Source organism: Pleurodeles waltl, chromosome 7, assembly GCF_031143425.1.
Source record: "Pleurodeles waltl isolate 20211129_DDA chromosome 7, aPleWal1.hap1.20221129, whole genome shotgun sequence".
Taxonomy (NCBI): Eukaryota; Metazoa; Chordata; class Amphibia; order Caudata; family Salamandridae; genus Pleurodeles; species Pleurodeles waltl.
This window is the reverse complement of record NC_090446.1, coordinates 1,529,894,455-1,529,917,730: the sequence shown is the minus strand read 5'-3', so window position 1 is coordinate 1,529,917,730 and position 23,276 is coordinate 1,529,894,455. Positions and strand designations below refer to the sequence as shown.

Here is a 23,276-nt window from a genome sequence, read left to right as displayed (position 1 = left end):
CTATCTGTGTCCAGCTACATAATGGTAACTCCGAACCTGGTCATGTTTGGTATCAAACATGTGAGAATCGTAGCCCAATACTGTTGACAGTATTGGTTGTATGATTCCATGCACCTTCGTGGTGCTCCTTGGAGGACCCCCAGCATTGCTCCTACCAGTCTTCTGGGGGTTTCAGTGCAGCCGGCGCTGCTGCCTCCCCTCAGACATGTTCCTGCCCTTCTGCTGCTAGACCAGCTAAGGCAGAACAAAAGATTTCCTGTGGGAGGGGAAGGCAACACCTTCTCCCTTGGAAATAGGTGTTACAAGGTTGGCGAGTGGTAGCCTCCCAAAGCCACTGGTATGCTTTGAGGAACACATCTGGTGCCCTCCTTGCATAAACCGGTTTGCACCTGTCCAGTGACCCCCCCCCCCCCCCCCCCCCCCGGTCCCTGCTGTGGTGTGAAACTAGACAAAAGAAAGGGGAGTGACCATTTCTCTTTCCATCACCACCAAAGGGGGGTGGTGCCCAGAGCTCCTCCAGATGGTCACTTGATTCTGCCATATTGAATCCAACATGAGCAGAGGCCCCCCTGGGAGCACCTGAGTGGTCAGGTAGCTGCCCCCTGCCCCCCCCTCGCCTTTCAACTAGGTGGTCACAGCTAGGTGACCAAACCTTCTTTCTGGACTATTTAAGGTCTCCTTGGATGGGTCCTCAGATTCAGCGTTTAAGATTCCTGCTGGATTCCTCTGCATCGTTTTATTTAGTCTTCTGGCCACTTAGACTGCAACTGGACCCTACCACTGCAACTTCAGTGACAACTCCACTCTATAACACTTTCTCAGACTCCTTCCAACAACTCCAACATTTCCCCGGCTGTGCATCCTCTGAGGGTGGTGGGTCTTGAGCTTGTACCAGAAGTAATAAGGAATCTCCCTTGGAGTGAACGAGTCACTCCCCTGCAGGCACCAACTGCAGCGACTACAGGCTATGTGGATCATCTCTCCTCCGGAGCTTAGTGGATCCTGCCTCACAGGTGGTGTTCTGTAGTGGTCCCATTGGTCCTCTCTGCCAGCTGTCCAACTTGAGAGAAAGTAAGCCCTTGCCTCTCTTTGCAGGACAGTACCCATGTGCACTGCGACTCTTGCAGCTACCAGGGCTTGTTTGTTCCTCCACCAAGGTATCTTCAGGCTCCGTGTAGTCCTGGCCTCCAGCACTTCTTCCTGCAATGCACTGTCTCCTGCCCGCTTCTTCAGCAACGTCGGACACTACTCCAAGTGTGCTGTGTGGGCTTCACTGTGACTCCTGTGCCTGCTGCTACTGGGTTGCCTGTGGGGGCTGCCTCCTCTTCATGTGACTCTCTCAGCTGCTGAGGGTCACCCTGGGCTTCCCTCATTTGGTCGAGTTCCCTGGACCTTGCTGATCCTCTTCAGCCTTACAAACCTTTACAGTATCTTGCATTTGCCAAGGCTTGTTGGTTTTCCAGCACCACTAACCCAGTGCAACCTCATAGCCGACGTGGGTCATCACTTGCATCACTCCTGGGAGTCCTCTTTAGCTCCTGTGCTATACTGCTGACCTTCTTTGTCCACCACCGACCTGGTCCTGCATCAACAGAAGGGTTGGTAGTGGCTCCTGCCACACTCGGACACTCCAACTTGAACTGGACTTGATACCCTTCCTTTGCAGGTCCTCTTCTGTCAGGATCCACATTTGGGTTCTTCCATTCTTGGTTGAATCTTGCATAATCCTTTTCTAAAGTCCTCCTTTTTGTTTTGGGGGAAACCAGTTAATTACCTCTGCTTTCCTGGTCGCTAGGGGTCACTCTAGTACTCACCTCTTGGGGTTCCTAGTTCCTCCAGCTCCCTTTCACTGATTCCCCTTCCTTGGGTGGGGGACTGCCTTTCACATTCCACTTTTTTAGTATATAGTTTGGGCCTCCTCGAGGGCCTGCACTATTTGCGATTGCTTTTACCAATGCCTATTGCTTTCTGTGCTACTTACTGATGGCTAATGTGTACATAATAGTGTTTACTTACCTCCAGTTTGGACTGCCTATTCAGTATTCTAGTATGTTACTCTTACAAAAATAGAGGTACTTTATTAGAGTATGTGGTTCTTTCATGTGTCATTCTCCTCCCAGGCTCCCTGCTCCTTAAACGTCACACTGCAAGCAGACGTGCGCAGCAGGCGTGCTGCTGGCACGCCAAAGGCAAGCCCATCTCTCCCTGTCCGCCTCCAGCAGAGTCCAGGGGACAGATGTACCCTGCTTGAACCCCTGTCAGAATGGTCTACACAAGGGATGCGCTTTTAGACCTTAATAAATCAACAGGGACCATGGCTCATTGCTTACCCGATTTAAATCCATTGACCATCAGATATAATTCCCGTAAATCTATTTCTCATCACATATCCCTCTAAAATATAGTAAGGGAGAAGGAACATATTTCTAAGTTTGTTATTAAACTGCCGCTCCCTTTCTGCACATAAACTGCATATTTTTCGCTGCTTGATGATTGTGAGCCAGATGTTCTATTTCTAACTGAAACCTGGCTGCTAGAGGGCTCCATTCCTGATGTGATTGTCTCTGCCCCCTAACTATTTAATCCTTTGCCTTGATAGATCATGGGGCAGAGGTGGCGAAATCGGAATTATTTATAAAAATTCAATTCAGTGTTCCAATAATTCCCTTTTTATTCCAGAATGTGAGAGCTTAGCATTTTCACAGGCACTAGATGCCACTTTTACCTTCTCGGGTATCTTGATATATCGGCCCCTTGCTCTTGTGGGAAGTTCTTTAAGTCTTTCCAGAGATTGTAGCAGCCTATGCCTGTAAATTCTCCCAACTGCACTATTCTAGGGGACTTCAGCATATATGCGGAGGACCCTTGCAGTGGTCCTGGCACAAAGGTATTAGGGAATCTAGCAGCGCTAGATCTCTCTCAATTTATATCCGGCCCCACACACTGTAAAGGACATACTTGGGACTTGGTCTTTAGTAATCTTTCAAATCTTGTAGCAGACTCCCCCTTCCCCTATCTTGGACTCACCACTTCTTAATTGCACTGACTCTTCGGACCTCGGTCCCCTTAGTCCATCAGCCGCAGGGCCACCTTACCATTCGTCAGAGGTTAAAACTAAATAAAAAAGATTGGGTAAATACTGCAGACAAATTTGACAATTGGATTTCCCAATCCTTAGATACCGTATTACCCACTAAGACTAATCGATCAAAGAATTCTCCTTGGTTTTCCCCACATCTGCTATGTTTAAAAAAGGAAAGTAAGAGGATGGAGTGAATATGGAGGAAATCTTATGATCCTGGCTTTAAAAAAAAACTTATAGAAGCCAAACTCGATCCTTCCACCTAGAACTTAAAGTGGCGCAGGCCTCTTACTATACTTCCAAGATTGAACGGTCCTCTGGTTCCCCTAAAGAGATCTCTATCGTCAGAGAAATGACTCCGCTTCCATCGGGTATTACCTTGAAAGGTGGTTCTAAGGAATATAGTAATGAATTAGCTTGCTTTTTCTTGGAAAAGGTATCTAACATTTAGGCTTTCCTTTTCGGTCATACAGTCTAATTTGGATCAGAGGGATGATGGGGTCTCGTGCTTGGATGGTCTAGGCCCCTGTGCTCCACTCTCAGTATTTCAGCCCATTGAGGAAGAGGAGGTATATGAATACCTCTGCTCCATAAATCGGGCTCTCCTTTAGACCCTTCCCCTCCATCCACGTTGGCTCTGGGTTCAGAAGCTGTAATGCCTGTCCTAACTGGGATTCTCAATGATTCCTTGTCTTCTGGTTGTCTCCCCTATCGCTGGAAACGTGCTATGGTCATGGCTTTGGAAAAAAAAACAAGTCTTGACCCTGCTTTATTTGAGAATCTTAGACCTATTGCCCTCCTTCCTATCGCATCTAAAATTATGGAGAAACATGTCACCTCTCAGGTGTCCGGTTTCTTGGAAAAGTGTAACTGTCTTCATAATACACAGATGGGCTTTAGACCATTCCACAGTACCAAATCTGCCCACTTAGCTGTTACTGAAGATACTAGACGCAGGCGGCTATGCAGCTATTCTTCTCGATCTGAGTGCAGCGTTTGACACGGTGGACCATGAGATTCTGTTACGCAGAATCGTTCAAATGGGATTTGAGGGCAAATGCCTTAAATGGCTGACATCTTTTCTCTCGCATAGGACATCTCAAGTTTTTAATCATCACATTATTCAGATACTTTCTCCTTGACGTGGTGTTCCACAAGGCTCCTCTTTGAGTCCTACGCTATTTAATATTTATATGGCCTCGTTGGCAAAGATTGTGGAACCAAGCGGACTATCTCTTAACTCCTATGCAGACGATACTCAATTGGTTTTCTCTTTTTGCACCAAGAGTAATTCAGAATCGGCTGCCCTCTCTTCCTGTCTGTTGGACATTGCTGGTTGGATGCTGGACAGTAAATGAAAATTAAATGATGGAACAACAGAGGTGATGCTGGTGGGACATTCTCTGTCTTCCTAGCCCTCCTTACTTGCGTCAGTAGGATTAAATACTTTTCCTCCATCAATAGATACTATTAATAGCTTAGGTTTCTGGCTGGACACAACTCGCAATGGAATGCCATGCAAAGAAATTAGCCTCCTCTTGTTTCTGTGCAGTGAGGACTTGTAGGAAAATCTTCCCATTCCTTCCTTCTATTTTTTTTTTTTTTTTTTTTTTTTTTTTTTTTTTTTTTTTTAGCCAAAAGGCTTATTGTTCAGGCCTTAATTCTTTCACGTCTTGATTATGGTAATGTCCTGTTCATGAGCTCTCCTTAATATGTCCTGAGGAGGCTACAGGTAATACAGAATGCCGCTGCCCGTCTCCTGCTGGGGGATTCAAAGTTATATTTCGGTAAAATCCGCCTTGGCCTCCCTTCATTGTTTACCTATAGAACAGCGCATACATTTCAAAGCAGCTTGCGTTGTCCATCGAGCCCTTCATAACAGAGGTCCGATTTTTCACAGATTATAACTCCCTATACTCCCCAACGACTGCTCAGATCTTCATCTACATCCCTGATTAGTATACCTCGGTTTAAAAAACCGAGATGGGGAGGCAGATCCTTTGCTTTCAGGGCAGCCCAACTGTGGAAGTGTCTCCCAGTCGAAGTTTGATCAGTAGATTCTGAACACTCCTTTCGGAAATCTTTGAAGACCTTCCTCTTTCCCTCATAGGGTCTCTCGGTGATTGTCTTCTTTTCCGGATCTGCAGTAGTGCTGGGAAGCCTTTTGGCAGCTATGCGCTTTATAAAATTCCAAAATAGAACTAGAAATAAGTGCTGTCTGGCTATAGTGGTATTGCATAAGCTTTGCATGTCTCCTAGATAAGTCTTGGCTCCTCATCCACAGCTACCTCTAGAGAGCCCTGGCTTCCTAGACGCTGCCTACACTTCACTAATAGGGGATACCTGAACCTAGTATAATGTGATAACACTATAGATGGTCATCACGCACCAGGTCAGCTTTCTGCAGTCTGGGCTTATAGCGCTGGGAAGTTTGATACCAAACTTCCAAGACTTCACTGGCGCCATCATGGAGCTGTGGAGTTCGTAATGACTAACTCGCAGCCCATGTAGCTAATGTGGCCACATTGCACTTACAATGCCTAAAAATGGACTTAGACTGTAGGGACGTATTGCTCATGCAGCTATGCCCTCACCTGTGGTATAGTGCACCCTGCCTTAGGGCTGTAAGGCCTGCTAGAGGGGTGACTTACCTATTCCACAGGCAGTGGTTTGTTGGCATGGCACCCTTGGGGGGGCATGTTGACTTACCTTTCTTTCACCTCCAACACTCACATTCTGCAATGGCAGGTTGCATGTGTTTGGTGAGGAGTCCCCTAGGGTGGCACAATACATGCTGCAGCCCTTAGGAACCCTCTCTGGCTGCAGAAATCATGAATAGATTGTTTTATACTCCACTGATCTCTAAGATTTTCCAATGTCTACATCTGAAAATGAATAGCTTTCCCCGTTTGAGTTGGACCTTTACCCTCCCCCGTTCCCCCACTGAACCATACCAATGTGAAGCTTGTACAGTTTGAGGAAAAAAATGGCAAGTACTGTAATTTTGAGCTTTTCTATCACCTCCATTATGCCGGAGCATGGGGGATGCAGTTTTCATTTTAATGAATGGTGGTGTATGCTGGCTTATTACCGTTCGCAGATAAATGTTTTAAACCAAATGGCTGCTAAGGATAACTCTGCTTTTTTCAGCACTAATGGTGTGCGTATGCAAGCACCACCTTCTGTTTTGGCTGTTGGAAGAAGCTCTTTTCAGGGCCCAGCTGTCTAGAGAGATCATGCAGCGAAGTAGACCACCGCTTTAAGAATCAAAACGTTTTCACTCCTCGTTGGAGGGGTCCAGTGGTGCAGGTATCTGCAAAAATTGAACCTAAGCACATTTCCTGCAGCTTATCCAGATCACAAGTCGAAAAGACTTAAATCTATTGGCAGAAGCGTTTTTGGTTCTGTCAGCCTAGTTATTGCTAACATCATGTCCTTGGGAAAATGACGGTTCTCCAACATTGAATCTTTCCTAGATTACATGTTAGAATATTTCCCCATCTTCAGACTGGAACCTGGTCTTTTTGAACATGAGTCCACACAATATACCATATTTAACCTACAGGGATCTTTTTTTTAACCTATCATAGTCTTTTTATGATCAAAATCGTCAGCTAATTAAAATGTCCTGTCTCCAGCTGATCTCCCTCTGAACCTTATGTCAGATTTTCTACTACACTTTCAGAGTGCAGGAACTCTTATCTGACAGCTTTTCACAGGAAGGATTTATTTGTTTTAAAAATTATGGCCGAAGCAGTATTGGAGTGTTGCTAAAAGACTGAGATGTGCTGTATTTGAATCTAGTTAGTGATCTAGATGGCTCTAAACCAGTGGTCTTCAAACTTTGACCCCACCTCCGAATTTTTCACAAATATGCTAGTAAAATGGCAACGTTTAAATACGTTTACACTTACTTTAACATTACAGTCAAGTTATGTTACTGTCTTAAAGTCAAACACAAGATGCCAGTGGATGGAATGGGGGTTTTTGAAGAGTATTTGGAGAAACTTGCTTTTGACACATACTCCCAACTTGGATATAAATGACAAAACATGTTAGTGATGGCTGTAAGGAAATGCCTCCTTGGCATGGTTACCCCCTGACTTTTTGCCTTTGCTGATGCTATGTTTTGAATTGAAAGTGTGCTGGGGCCTGCTAACCAGGCCCCAGCACCAGTGTTCTTTCCCTAACCTGTACTTTTGATTCCACAATTGGCACACCCTGGCATCCAGATAAGTCCCTTGTAAGTGGTACCCCTGGTACCAAGGGCCCTGATGCCAGGGAAGGTCTCTAAGGGCTGCAGCTTGTCTTATGCCACCCTGGAGACCCCTCACTCAGCACAGACACACTGCTTGCCAGCTTGTGTGTGCTGGTGAGAACAAAACGAGTAAGTCGACATGGCACTCCCCTCAGGGTGCCATGCCAGCCTCTCACTGCCTATGCAGGTATAGATAAGTCACCCCTCTAGTAGTCCTTACACCCCTTAGGCAGGGTGCACTATCCCATAGGTGAGGGCACCAGTGCATGAGCACTGTGCCCCTACAGTGTCTAAGCAATACCTTAGACATTGTAAGTGCAGGGTAGCCATAAGAGTATATGGTCTGGGAGTCTGTTTTACACGAACTCCACAGCACCATAATGGCTACACTGAAAACTGGGAAGTTTGGTATCAAACTTCTCAGCACAATAAATGCACACTGATGGCAGTGTACATTTTATTGTAAAATACACCCCAGAGGGCACCTTAGAGGTGTCCCCTGAAACCTTAACCGACTATCTGTGTAGGCTGACTAGTTCCAGCAGCCTGCCACAACCGAGACATGTTGCTGGCCCCATGGGGAGAGTGCCTTTGTCACTCTGAGGCCAGTAACAAAGCCTGCACTGGGTGGAGATGCTAACACCTCCCCCAGGCAGGAGCTGTCACACCTGGCGGTGAGCCTCAAAGGCTCACCCCTTTGTGCCAGCACCGCAGGACACTCCAGCTAGTGGAGTTGCCCGCCCCCCTCCGGCCCCCACATTTGGCGGCAAGGCCGGAGAAAATAATGAGAAAAACAAGGAGGAGTCACTGGCCAGTCAGGACAGCCCCGAAGGTGTCCTGAGCTGAAGTGACTCCAACTTTTAGAAATCCTCCATCTTGCAGATGGAGGATTCCCCAATAGGATTAGGGATGTGACCCCCTCCCCTTGGGAGGAGGCACAAAGAGGGTGAACCCACCCTCAGGGCTAGTAGCCATTGGCTACTAACCCCCCAGACCTAAACACGCCCTTAAATTTAGTATTTAAGGGCTTCCCTGAACCTAAGGATTTAGATTCCTGCAACTTACTGAAGAACAAGACTGCTGATCTGAAAACCCCTGCAGAAGAAGAAAGAAGACACCAACTGCTTTGGCCCCAGTCCTACCGGCCTGTCTCCTGCCTTCTAAAGAACCCTGCTCCAGCGACGCTTTCTCCAGGACCAGCGACCTCTGAATCCTCAGAGGACTGCCCTACTTCCAAGAGACCAAGAAACTCCCGAGGACAGCGGCACTGCTCCAAAAGAACTGCAACTTTGTTTCAAGGAGCAGCTTTAAAGACCCCTGCAACTCCCCGCAAGAAGCGTGAGACTTGCAACACTGCACCCGGCGACCCCGACTCAACGGGTGGAGAAACAACGCTTCAGGGAGGACCCTCCGGTGACTCTACGACTGTGAGTAACCAAAGTTGTCCCCCCTGAGCCCCTACAGCGACGCCTGCAGAGGGAATCCAGAGGCTCGCCCTGACTGCGACTGCCTGAACTCCCTTTCCCGACGGCTGGAAAAGACTCTGCACCCGCAGCCCCCAGCACCTAAAGAAACGGAACTCCTGTGCAGGAGTGACCCCCAGGAGGCCCTCTCCCTTGCCTAGGTGGTGGCTACCCCGAGGAGCCCCCCCCCCCCCTTGCCTGCCTGCAACGCTGAAGAGATCCCTTGATCTCTCATTGAAAACCGTTACAAACCCGGCCGCCCCCGCGCTGCTGAGGGTGTAATTTTTGTGCTGACCTGTCCCCCCCCCCGGTGCCCTACAAAACCCCCCTGGTCTGCCCTCCGAAGACGCGGGTACTTACCTGCTGGCAGACCGGAACCGGGGCACCCCCTTCTCTCCATTGCAGCCTATGTGTTTTGGGCACCTCTTTGACCTCTGCACCTGACCGGCCCTGAGTTGCTGGTGTGGTAACTTTGGGGTTGCTCTGAACCCCCAACGGTGGGCTACCTTGGACCAAAAACTGAAACCTGTAAGTGACTTACTTACCTGTGAAAACTAACAAAAACTTACCTCCCCCAGGAACTGTGAAAATTGCACTGTGTCCACTTTTAAAACAGCTTATTGTGTTTTATGTAAAAAGTATACATGCTAATGTAATGATTTAAAGTTCCTGAAGTACTTACCTGCAATACCTTTCAAATGAGATATTACATGTAGAATTTGAACCTGTGGTTCTTAAAATAAACTAAGAAAATATATTTTTCTATAACAAAACCTATTGGCTGGATTTGTCTCTGAGTGTGTTCCTCATTTATTGCCTGTGTGTATGTACAACAAATGCTTAACACTACTCCTTGGATAAGCCTACTGCTCGACCACACTACCACAAAATAGAGCATTAGTATTATCTCTTTTTGCCACTATCTTACCTCTAAGGGGAACCCTTGGACTCTGTGCATACTATTCCTTACTTTGAAATAGTGCATACAGAGCCAACTTCCTACAATGGCCCATTACATACATTTTAGTGTCAGGGCCTGGCATTGAGATGTGGTTAGTGGGCACAGTACACGTTTGGAGTTGAGAAACCAGCAGCATCAATCAATAAAGCTTGCTGATGACTGTTCCAAACAAAGACATTTCCTTACACTTCATTACTAAACTTGGTGCTTTCCAAGGGAATGGCTGTTTAGCTGCTCATTTTAGTGTAAAAGGCATGTGAGTGCAGGTCCATTGTAGACGGGTAATGGCTGGATGTTAATAGCTAATCTACTACCTTCTGCAGGGTTTTATTGCTTGATTGTTCTGGGTCGATACTCTTTATACATGGCTTTTGTTAGGCTTTATTTTACTCGTTGTAATGCTGTAAGTGAGCAGAATGTGGCCATTGTGTATTCTATGCAGGAGGGTAGCCAAGTGACCTTATTAGATTTGTTAATGTCCACAAAGAAACGATACTTTGATGTTTGTTTTTTGTACGCGATCTATATTTCTAGGCTGCACAAAGAAGACCAGTATTTTTCATATTAAAATATTTGTCAGGTTACGAGAAATAAATGTGTCACAGAAGTAATGAAGTCAGCAGTAAGTGATTAATGAAACACTACTTAGAATAGATTCCTCCAGGCGTTCTGTATTCTCCTCACACTGTCTTCCTGTTAAATGCCTAAGAAGTCCTGCATTCTCTGGAGGCTGAGAACAAGCGCAACATTTCAACAAGTTTTAAGTTTTGCTGGGCATTTAATTATAGCTTGACGTTAAAAAATAATGTGGTACACAATCAGGTTCACATTAAGTAGGTTACACAAGTATTTATCATGATTGTTTTAGTGCTTCAAGTCTAACAATTTATTTTTATTTTTTTCCCCAGATCCTACAGTGATAGAGCTCCGCATCCTTCTTCCACTTGTCTTTCCGTTGTCTGCCGTGAGCCAGTCGTGCAAATTTGTTGTTTTGGTTTGGGCTTTTTCCAACTCCTATAACACTCTTTACAGCTCTACTGCTTCCTTTGAGCTAAAGCTAGTATGGCTGGCTTCAGGGCTCCTGCTTATGCGCAGTCCTGGGAAGAGGACGAGTGCTTAGAGTATTATGGCATGTTCTCACTTCATCAGATGTTTGACGTGATAGGTGCACACTTGACCGAAAAGGACATTGACGTCCTTTCCTTCCTTCTGGAGGAAACCCATCCTTTCACCCACCCGTTGAACCCCGAGCTGTGGGCTGTGGAGGATGAAGGAGTCCAGCAAGGTGCCTTGGTGGCTGCTTGGCAGCGACTGAACCGCCACAGGAGGGGACCGAGCCAGGGCAGAGAGGCAAGTGAACTTCTGGGAGCCAGCATTTACAGACCGAGGAATGGCGTTGAGATTCTTCTGGAGCTTGAACGGAGAGGCAAATGTGATGAAGGCAATTTCAGGCACATTCTGCAGTTGCTGCGTGTTCTCACCAGGCACGATCTACTTCACTATGTGACCCTCAAGAGGCCCAGAACAGGTAACTAGAAAGTGTGAACTGCAGACTTGGCTCAAGTAAAACACTAGCTGACTTGATTGCATCCCTGGCAGCCACACTGGTGTTCTACTGAAGTGTATTCATAGTGCAACAATGTACTTGAGATTAGAGAGGCCTGTTGATTGTAGGGTTGTTTGGGTTCTGGGCAAATGCTGAACTGCATTAAGAGCAAACCTAGGCTTCTCCTTTCCTCGTTTGTCAGTTATTTTAATACTGGAGTGTGTACCAACATGTTAACGATTCAGAAATGTGCATCAAAATGCTGGTCTCAGTTGTTAGTTATTTGTTAATATAAATGACCATCTTGTATGGGAATGGAATAGTCAGTGGCTGCCGCGGGGGCTGCACAGCAAAAACTGATACCCTGGGGAACATCTCCGTGCACATAGTGCTCTGTCATCTCCATGGAAAACTGGCCACATTATGGAAGGCATGCCTGTACTTCTGTGATGAGATCGATACCCTGATGACTTTAGTAGCACCAGAATGTTTTTGCTAACCTATTTCACTCTAATAACACTCTCCCATAGGAGACTTTTATTCAGCCTAGGTTTGCTAACCAGGTGTAGGAAAGATGGTGCAGCACAGCCATCTCTGGAATTTGCTCCTTAATTTAGACGTTTTCTATCAAACAAAATGATATGCTCTAGGGTAATTGTAAGCCTTCTGCCCTGAATTGGAATGCCCGTTGCTCCACTGAGGTGGCAAGAAGAAACAATCCTGTTCTATAACTTACTTGGGTAAGACCTTGTTAAATCTCTTTAGTTTAGACGCTAAAGACAATTTCTCCAGTATTGGATCTTCCATAGATTAACATGCTTAAATCATTCCCCGTTGTCAAAGCGGAAGTCCCAAGGTACTATAATAAAGCAATATTTATCACTGTAATAGACTGCCATTGTTTATTTATTTGTTTTTAATTTTTTTTTAAACGGGCCAAAGCACATACTTTAGCTGATCAGGTCTCAGCACCCTCTAAAACACTCCCAATAGAGGCTGATTCCCTCACATTTTCTACTGTACATTGAGCGATGGGAGTCTCTCTGAGCTCTGCTCAATCTTCTAGTTTCTTTCAGCTCGCTCTTCAATCCTTCAAGATCATTACATACAGATTTTGACTGGACAACATGTTTCAACTCAATAAAAAAAGGATTAATCAGATCCTGTGAAACCTGTGGGCAAAAGAGGCTTCTTTCGGATGACCCACATAAGAAATGTGTGTGTGTGTGTGTGTGTGTGTGTGTGTGCGCATATATATATGCTGAGTCCAGGTAACCCTCAGTGATAGTGAATAGGTGTCCAGGTAGCAAAAGCTCTCTAGGGGTAACTGAGACGAGCAGCTGAAGCTTATCCAGGAGGAATGTGAAACACTTGCACTACTGCAGAAGTCTCAGTAATTCTCACAAGAAAGAACCACATGTGTTGCAAAAATAAATGATACTTTATTACAGCACTACCAGTGGGGCTACCTTCTCACTTAATACAACTCCTCAAAGAAATAACCATCATGTTAAAAAAGAAAGTGATAGAAGTAGTTCCAACAGTTCAGAAGGGTTGGATGGAGAGTCTATTCCCGTTTCTTTCTAGTTAAAAAAAATAAAAATAAAAAAAATAAAACACCTCTGAGAATTGGTGTCCCATTCTCGACCTACGAAGATTGACACATTTTTGAAGAATCTATTTTTTCACATAGTGATGCTCCAGGATATATTACTCCTCCTCAACCTGGGAGATCAGATTTCCTCGCTGGACCTCAAAGATGTGTAATTCTATGTCCCGGTATACCCAAAACCCTGAAAATTCCTCCACTTTAAGGTAGCTGGTACCCACTTAAAAGGTCCTTCCACTCGCAATGAAATCACCCCCAGGATTTTTACCATGATGCTAGCCCTAGTGCCGGTGCATCTCCTACAATAAGGAATCCAAGTATTTTCATACTTGGACGATAGACTCATAAAAGCTCATACTATTAACAAGCAGCAACAGCCCCGTCCATCTGCCTTTCATTGTTCACCAAACTCTGCCTGATTGTCTACCACAAATCTCATGTGCAGACCACAAAGCACTTAGCATGCGGAGGAGCTGTCCTAGGCGCGGTGAAAGACCAATCGCTTCCCTCTCAGGACAGGCAAAAAAAGGATTCAACAGATAGCTCACAAACTGTCCACAGAAAAGGCTGTTTCCGTTATTGCCAACACGTCCTTCATGGGAATGATTTCTTCCTGCATCCCTCTTGTTCCAGATGGCTGACTACAGATTTGTCCACTGCAAGAAGAACTGGACAAACAGTGGCTCCATGCGCAGGGTTTCTTCGAGGACCTCCATTCAAATAACTTCAGCAATGAAGTTAGTCATGTCTTGTTAGACATGAGCTTCAAATCTGTCCAATGGGCTCTCATATCTTAAACAAATTCCCAACTATGCGATGACAGATGCCTCCTTAGAAGGTTGGGGTGCCCACCTACAAAACTTACAGATAAGTGGCAAGTGGAGTTCAGATGAAACAAAACTTCACATCAACCAACTGGCGCTCAAAGCTATCGACTTGGCACTGAAGTAGTTTCTCACCAATATAGCAGTCATTGGTGCTCATATGCACAGACAAAACCACCAGTATGTTTTATCTCATCAAACGGGGGGGGAGGGGGGGGAGACACACGCTCACCAGTGCTATCTCGTCAAGTGCAGGATATTTGGAACTGGGCTTTTCAACATTGCATCTTGCTCACGGCGGAACATGTACCAGGGTTGTCTATATCCTTCTCCCAGACTCGCTAAGCAGAACTAGCATTCTTTCTAACAAGTGAGAGTTAGACCAGCAAGTTCTGGACAGACTTTCACTGGTGGGGCAAGCTGACCTTGGACTTACTTGCTACGAAGGAGAACAAGAAATGCCCATTCTTTGCATCACTAGGAAGGATTGTGGGGGAATGCATTTTCGATGAGATGGTCCGGAATCTATGCTTACACTTTTTGCCCAATCCCATTGATCCCAAAAGTGCTCAACAAGATGCAGTGAGCCTTGGAGACTTCTCACAGCCCCCAAGTGGCCCAGACATTTCTGGTTCACCAAGCTCCTAGTCTTTTAGGACCAACCCCATGTCCGACTCAAGCCGCTTCCAGAATTGTTGACCATGAACCAGGGCCAAGTCCAACATCCAGACCCGACATCACTATACTTAACAGCCTGGCTCCTGAATTCAATAAATTTGTCACAGTAAACATTACACCAGAACGAAGGGAAATTCCTGTCAAAGCAAGAGAAGACCCAACCAACAACATTTACAAGCTCCTGTGGAAACAATTCTTTCTTTGGTGTGTGGATTCTAATGTCCACACTATCACATCACCACATGAGCAAATCCACCCTTATCTGCTTACCTGGCAAGATCCGGCTTGAATTATTTTTCCATAAGAGTGTACCTGGTGGCAATTTTCAGGTTTCGACGTTCCAGTGATGCACTGTCTTTATGGGCTAGTTTCATGGTAAAGCAATTCCTCAAAAGTTTCTTCAGTACTTTTCCTCCTGTACGAAAACCTCCAACAGTGTGGCACCTGAATGTAGTGTTGGGACAGCTAATAACACCAATCAAGCCTACCCACAGGGCACAATTGAAAAACCTTAATTGGAAAACTACACTTTTACTGGCTCTAGCATCTGCCAAAAGAGTGACATTCATGCCTTTACCATCAAAGAATGTTTTCTTCAGTTCACTTCAGTGTCATACTTCGAGGCAATCTTAACTTTATTCCCAAGGTGCCATCAGACTTTCACCTGAATGAACTGGTGGTTTTATGAAAAATGTTCCCAAATCATCAAACAGTTGCTGAAAAATCTTTGCATTTTCTAGTCTAGATGTCAAACTGGGCATAATTTTTACTTACACAGGACCCATCGGCTCCATAAAGCAGACCAATTGTTTCTTGTATATGGTGGTATCTGAGGAGGCCTTTCAGTAACTAAACGGACCATCGCTAGATGGATGTATCAGCTATACAATTTTGTCATACATAAGCAGGAAATCCATTACAGGACAAAGTCAAGGGCCATTCAACCAGAGCTGTGTCCACATCTACAGCTGTTTTTGCTGGAGTACCTCTTCAGCATATCTGCTGAGCAGCAACATGGTCCAGCACACAAACATTGCCTGGATGAGACTCATAAAACTGAGGCAGCAGTGGGACAGGTAGTGTTAATACATCTGTTTGAGTAAGGTGAGTCTTATTACTTTCTTCCCACTGTCCGATAAATGCATGTTAATATGGTATGATTACACTTCTTTCTCTATTGGTTGTAGCTCAGATTCAAGCATGTGAACATGTGAAAGATCCAAAACTGGAGTACAAAATGAGTTGTCTGAAACTGGTTCTCCACTATTAGTATCTTTCATAGATTCACTCCCCTGAGACATAGGTAATTGATTCATACTTGTGCTCGAAAATCTGAGGTAGTCAGCCTCTGTTGGGAGGGTGCTGTCTGTCACCTGATTGGCTCAAGTATGTGCTTTGGTCTTTTTTTTTTCCTTTTGAAAAAGGACAGTTCAATGCTAGTCTGTTATAGTGATACACATTGCTGTATTATAGTACTGTTTGACTTTCACTTCAGGAAATTATTCAAGATACCAGTACTGAAGAACTACAGTTACAAGTAAGTAATTTTCTTCATGTAGGTGTTTACCTCTTACTGACTTCAGGCATGGCGAAGAGCTGGTGTGCTCCATTGCCTAGATGAAAAGGAGTTTAGTGTATAAGAGAGAAAAATCTTTCTGCCTGTGTTGCATAAAAAACAGGATTCCACCATTGCAATTGCTACTCCTGCTGCATGTCTTCTTGAGGTAGGCACAATGTGGTGGGAAGGGCATGATGCCCCCTGGATGGTGAGGTGGTGGTATGCCAGTGCTTGGAGTACCCAGGGACACAATGGCGGCCGCTCGTCTGAGCTCTCCATTCATGCGGCATTGTTCGATTTCTCTTAGATTATCTTGGCTACTTCTGTCCTTGGCAGCATAAGGTAGACGGTGGCTCTACCTATTCCTGTATGACCTGACCTTGGAGCTGTTGGTGCTCTCTGAGCTGACCGCCACCTTCGGATCAGGTTTCTTTTCAGTTAGTGGTCAACAGTAGATCACGGTGTTACGTACTTTTTGACAGTGTTTGTATATTCGCTCCACCATTCAGTAAATCTAACCTAATGAGTGATCAGTATCCTTTTAGGTCTCAATATCCTTGCCACTTTGGTTAACACATTGAAAGCTAAACTGGGATCTGCTCAAGTAATTACTTAGTAGTATGCCTAATATGTTAATTTCTTTGTTGTCCGGGCACCTGTGCCTTTCAGTTGGTTTATTGCTGTATTTAGCCACTGCATAACTCCAATCCAAGGTGGCAGCTTCTTTCCCCGGAAATGACTGCCCTCCCCCGGACTCTCCTCTGTCCTCTGCTGCTGACGCCCATTAATTAATTAACGTAAAGGCCGTGTTTCACAAAGGCCAACAGTTACTTGCAAACTATGTCCCCTACTGTCAAATTAAGTTCCTATAGTCTGAAGTTTGAAATGTCACACAAATTGTGATGGTACCAGTGCGATCCTGGCTCAATACAGTGACAACCTTCTCTCCATTGTGGCACAGCTGTTTTTCCCGGATTCCGAGCTGCCACCAATAACTTTTCAGAAGCCTGTATAACTCTGAAAATGCGGTGCGGCCCACCAACTCTACATTCACTTGGGGGATCACAACTCAAACTTTTATACCATTATCACAAAAATCGGTGTGCCTCTAAACCTACATGTACAAATAAAACGTGCAGCTATGTTGCGTTTGAGCTTACACTCCTCATGCAATCTTTAAGCGCTGACTGGCTTTTCCAGCCAGTAGTTTGTGAGCTAATGGTAGCCTTCCAGCTACCTGTAAATCTCCTGGGTGCAACCCAGTACTAATTTATTTTGGTTTAATTAATATATGTGCACCACAATTTAAAATCATCTATTCGAGATGATGTATGTAGTTTCAATGTTTTTCCTGAAGCTGATAGTTTTTTTTTTTTTTTTTTGCATCTGAAAAATATATTTAATTTGATATGGATGATAAATCATGTGGTGTCGGCGATTACTCGTATTATCTTAGTGCCAGGGGTATTACAGCTGTTCTGTATTACCCATGTATAAGCTTTCCAGATTGATGACATGTTTTTTTTCGTTTGTTTTTTTCTGGTGGCAACTCTGCATGATGCACTAAGGTGATCACTGCTGACAATCTTGCATTTGGTGGCCACTAATATAAGCTTGTCTTCTATAGTAAGTAATACAACATTAATAATAGTAGCGTCAGTGATTTTTCATTGAACCAGAAATAGCTCTTACTACAGGAAAAAACTCCCTCCTCAGATGAAACGAAAACTCCCGTACCTGGGTTAGTCTGATTTTCTTTCGTGATGTGACTTAGACGGATTACAGCAAAATTGATCCCATTTACTGATCCATCCTTCCATTCGCTCGTGCATGTGCTGTAATATGTATGGGCCAGCCCGTCTGCAATTTGGTGTCCAATTCGACAGTAGTGCATTTTTTTAATTTAGATAAGAGTTAACAAAAGTGTCAAATTTAAAAGGCCTATGTTTTTAATAAATTTAATATCCCCAAAAAAGTCTGAATTCATTACCTTTCATGTGAATTTAGCACATATTTCATTAAGAACTGTAAGTGGGAAGCTTTCTCTTCAGTTTGGTTAATCTAAACTTTTGTTCTATGTCTTAGTTTCTCCAGAGAGATTCACGTACGGTCCTTCAGTGAACTATGAGCAGACCGTGGACAGCTGTCTTAATTCGTCAAACACACAGGGCAATCACACTGAAGGTATGTGCTAAGTGTGTGGTATGTGACTTCCTTGTTAATGAGCGTTCTTTAAAGTTGCCTGAACTAGCAGATTTTTATGTCTGTTTTCTTAATTGAAGAGTACGGAATGATGTATGTGGTACTAATGGGGATGCATTTGTGTCCTGTCCGTTCTCCCCCCCCCCCCCCCCCCCCTCTTAAAATTTTGTAGAAACATTTTGTGGTCATGAACACGTGAGCTTGCAATTGTCAACCCTGTTAATGACCACAAGAGAACAAATGTTGAAGCTCACAGCACTTACTGAGCTGAAAATGCCATTTTACATAGTAAGGTTAAATTTTTTTTTATTTTTTTTAAACCTCATACTTTTAAGAATTTTGTGTTCTTGATGTGTGGCTGTAGATACACATGCTGTGCATACTTGCGCCATCTGGTGTTGGGCTTGGACCTGTGCAACTTGTTTTTCTTAAAAGAAAAAAAAGTCTGAGTCACAGGACATAGTGACTCAACTTATTAGTGGTACCACTTCCCTGGAGATGTGTGTACGACACCTCTATTGCAGCCCTTTCAACCCTTAAAGGCAGGGTGTGACATATGGCGCAGGCAGGACATGTTTTTACATGCCCTGACAGCACAAAATGTGAGAACTGTTTTAATGTAGATAGACTTGGTCACCCACTTAGTTATTACAGGGTTATACTCTGAAGCCTTTCAGCTTCTAATTCTGGAACGGTGTGCCCAAAGTGGGCACTCCAAAGTATCAAACAACTCATCATTCTTTATTCGATTTTAGCAAATCATAAAAGCACGCTTATAAAACAAAAATAACATACAAAATATTTATATTTTTAAAATTCGAATCAGACGGATAAAATGAATAAAGCTAGACTATTAAAAATTATCATAAAAGAACCCTTCCGTACATCAGATCTTGTACCTATTACTTCGTCCATCCCAAGCATAAAAGTAATTGTCTTCAGCCGTACCATTTTATCAGAGAGCCCCTCTGATAAAACTGAGAACTGCCAGATAGACTTCCTGAGAGTCCAGTGAACACAGTAACCTTCAACCACCATAAAGAGTCTGGGCTAGCAGCTCTCAATAATGGGATCAAAAATAAACGCCTAGGAAAATAATAAAGTGAAGAAACAAAAAATAAAGTCTATCTGGACGCATTATCACAAGTACAGGGAGGGAGATTTCCCACCCAACCTCCCTGGAACGGGAAAGCCCCTTAAAAATTAACAGTGCTTAAACGTAACTTAGTCAAATAAAAGCTATACTGTGGATTCGAGACATGATAGATAAAACTGCAGCGATACGGTAAGCACAGTCTCGCTAATATTCTTAAATGACAGGCACAAGGGAAGTTGTGAAGGACGCTTAAGAGCCAACATCGCTCTTTCCATATATACAGACTTCACAAGCTGCTTTGCTTGCTAACATCTGCCTGCAGGATGGTCATAAAACTCCCTAAAAATAATTCTCCAAGACGCCGAGGATGCAGCCCCCACAGGGACAGGAGTTGCAGTGAGGTGCACTCAGTACACCTGGAGAGGAGTCTCATGTTTTTGGAGAAGTAGGCAGGAGACTGCTTTGCAGGGGAGAGTGCTGGGGCTACGTGAAGCCTGAAGATCCCTTGGAAGAAGAGCCAACAAGCAATGGTAGCTGTAAGAGTTGTGGTCCACAGGGGTACTGTCCTGCAAGGCGAGGCAACGACTTAGTCTCCCAAGTTGGACAATTTGTTGAGAGGACCACTCCAGGCCACCGCCTGTGATGTAGCATCAACTCAGTTTTGCCGGAGAGAAGATCCACACACCCAGTCGTTGTTGCAATTGGTGCCTGCTGATGCAGGGAAGTGACTCCTTCACTCCAAGGGAGATTCCTTCTTGTTTCTTGTGCAGGCTGAAGACTCACCCTCTGAGGATGCGCAGCCAGGGAAATGTTGCAGGAAGGAATCTGAGAAACAATGTTGGAAAACTGAGTTGTTGTTGGAATTGCAGATTGTCTGTTCCGGACAATGGTGCAGTTGCAGTCCAAGTGGCCAGAAGATTAAGTAAACGAGGCAGAGGAATCCTGCTGGATTTTGCATGTCGAATCGAAGGACCCACCCAAGAGGGAGACCCTAAATAGCCCAGGAGTGAGCTTTAATGTCACCTGCTTGATCTTGCTACTCTGATGCTCGCAGGGGCCTGTGCTCACCTTGGATTCAAGATGGCAGAATCAAGAGGCCCTCTGGAGGTGGTGGTTGACGTGGGCGTGGTCACCTCCCCTTTCCATTGTCCAGTTTCACGCCAGAGCAAGGACGGGGTCCTAGGACTGGTGCAAACTAGTTTATGCAAGGAGGGCACCAAATGTGCCCTTCAAAGCTTGATGGTGGCTCTGGGAGGCTACCCCTTCCAAGCCATGTAACACCTATTTGCAAAAGGGAGAGTCTCTCCCCCCCCCCCCCCCCCCAACACTCATAAAGAAAATCCTTTGTTCTGCTTTCCCGGGCTTGAGCTGGTCAATAACCAGTAGGGCAGAAACCTGTCTGTGGGATGTAAGCAGCGTGGGCTGCCTGGGAAAACCCTGCAAACTGGTAGGAGCAATGCTGGGGGTCCTCGAAGGAGCTCCCAAAGTGCATGGAATCATACAACCAATACTGGCAACAGTATTGGGGTATGATTCCGACATGTTTGATATTCAACATGCCCAAGTTCGGAGTTACCATTATGTAGTTGGATACAGGTAGTGAGTAACCTGTGTCCAGTACACAGGTGAAATAGCTTCCCCACACGTATGAAGTCCAGTGTAATGGAGGTGGAGCTCGTAGGGGCACCTCTGCTCATGCAGGTGTGCCCTCACACACTGGTACTTGCACCCTGCCCTCAGGGCTGGAGGGCCTGTGTAGGAAGTTGGCTCTGTATGCACTATTTCAAAGTAAGGAATAGTATGCACAGAGTCCAAGGGTTCCCCTTAGAGGTAAGTTAGTGGCAAAAAGAGAATTCTAATGCTCTATTTTGTGGTAGTGTGGTCGAGCAGTAGGCTTATCAGAGGGTAGTGTTAAGCATTTGTTGTACACACACAGGCAATAAATGAGGAACACACACTGGGAGACAATTCCAGGCCAATAGGTTTTTGTATAGAAAAATATATTTTCTTAGTTTATTTTAAGAACCACAGGGTCAAGATTTACAAGTAATACTTCAAATGAAAGGTATTTCAGGTAGGTACTTTAGGAACTTTGAATTAGCAAAATAGCATATACAGTTTTCACATAAATGACATAGCTATTTTAAAACTAGACACTTAGTGCAATTTTCAACAGTTCCTGGGGGAGGTAAGTGTTTGTTAGTTTTTGCAGGTAAGTAAACCACCTACGGGGTTCACGTTTGGGTCCAAGGTAGCCCACCGTTGGGGGTTCAGAGCAACCCCAAAGTTACCACACCAGCAGCACAGGGCCGGTCAGGTGCAGAGGTCAAAGTGGTGCCCAAAACAAATAGGTTTCAATGGAGAAGGGGGTGCCCCGGTTCCGGCCTGCCAGCAGGTAAGTACCCGCGTCTTCGGAGGGCAGACCAGGGGTTTTTGCAGGGCACCCGGGGGGGGTGGGGGTCTCCACACAGAACGTACACCCTCAGTGGCACAGGCGGCCGAGTGCAGAGTGCCAACAAGCGTCTGGTTTTCAATGGGAGACCAAGGGGTCTCTTCAGCGATGCAGGCAAGGGGGGGGGTGGGGGCCTCAGGGTAGCCGCCACCTGGGCAAGGGAGAGGGCCACCTGGGGGTCGCTCCTGCACTGGAGGTCAGATCCTTCAGGTCCTGGGGGCAGCGGGTGCAGTGTCTTTACCAGGCGTCTGGTCTTTGAAGCAGGCAGTCGCGGTCAGGGGGAGCCTCGGCATTCCCTCTGCAGGCGTCGCTGTGGGGGCTCAGGGGGGTCAACTCTGGCTACTCACCGTCTCGTAGTCGACGGGGAGTCCTCCCTGTGGTGTTTGTTCTCCACAAGTCGAGCCGGGGGCGTCGGGTGCAGAGTGCAAAGTCTCACGCTTCTGGCGGGAAACGTGTGTTGTTTCAAAGTTGCTTCTTTGTTGCAAAGTTGCAGTCTTTGGGGAACCGAGCAGCTGTCCTCAGGAGTTCTTGGTCCTTCTAGATGCAGGGTAGTCCTCTGAGGCTTCAGCGGTTGCTGGACCCTGGGAACGCGTCGCTGGAGCAGTTCTTTAGAAGTGGGGAGACAGGCCGGTAGAGCTGGGGCGCAAGCAGTTTGTGTCTCCGTCTTCTCTGCAGGTTTTTCATTTCAGCAGTCCTCTTCTTAGGTTGCAGGAATCTGAGTTCCTAGGTTCTGGGGAGCCCCTAAATACTGAATTTAGGGGTGTGTTTAGGTCTGGGGGGTTAGTAGCCAATGGCTACTAGCCCTGAGGGTGGCTACACCCTCTTTGTGCCTCCTCCCTGAGGGGAGGGGGGCACATCCCTAATCCTATTGGGGGAATCCTCCATCTGCAAGATGGAGGATTTCTAAAAGTTAGTCACCTCAGCTCAGGACACCTTAGGGGCTGTCCTGATTGGCCAGTGACGCCTCCTTGTTTTTCTCATTATCTCCTCCGGCCTTGCCGCCAAAAGTGGGGCCATGGCCGGAGGGGGTGGGCAACTCCACTAGCTGGAGTGCCCTGGGGTGCTGTAACAAAGGGGGTGAGCCTTTGAGGCTCACCGCCAGGTGTCACAGTTCCTGCAGGGGGAGGTGACAAGCACCTCCACCCAGTACAGGCTTTACTAGCCACAGAGTGACAAAGGCACTCTCCCCATGTGGCCAGCAACATGTCTGGTGTGTGTCAGGCTGCTAAAACCAGTCAGCCTACACAGATAGTCGGTTAAGGTTTCAGGGGGCACCTTTAAGGTGCCCTCTGGGGTGTATGTTACAATAAAATGTACACTGGCATCAGTGTGCATTTATTGTGCTGAGAAGTTTGATACCAAACTTCACAGTTTTCAGTGTAGCCATTATGGTGCTGTGGAGTTCGTGCATGACAGACTCCCAGACCATATACTCTTATGGCTACCCTGCACTTAAAATGTCTAAGGTTTTTCTTAGACCCTGTAGGGGCACAGTGCTTATGCCCTCACCTATGGTATAGTGCACCCTGCCTTAGGGCTGTAAGGCC

The 23,276-nt window shown here is 45.7% G+C and overlaps 1 protein-coding gene across 3 annotated transcripts in view; it reads left to right on the top strand.

Moving 5' to 3' along the window:
• Nucleotides 1-23,276, top strand: part of DEDD2 (death effector domain containing 2) — a 118,783-nt gene that overhangs the window by 8,077 nt on the left and 87,430 nt on the right. For all 3 annotated transcript variants that reach the window (XM_069201382.1, XM_069201384.1, XM_069201383.1), the window contains exons 2-3: nt 10,673-11,292; nt 18,065-18,163. In XM_069201382.1, coding sequence (XP_069057483.1) covers nt 10,827-11,292; nt 18,065-18,163 — 565 coding nt within the window. In that variant the 5' untranslated portion in view covers nt 10,673-10,826. The remainder of the gene's footprint in view (nt 1-10,672; nt 11,293-18,064; nt 18,164-23,276) is intronic.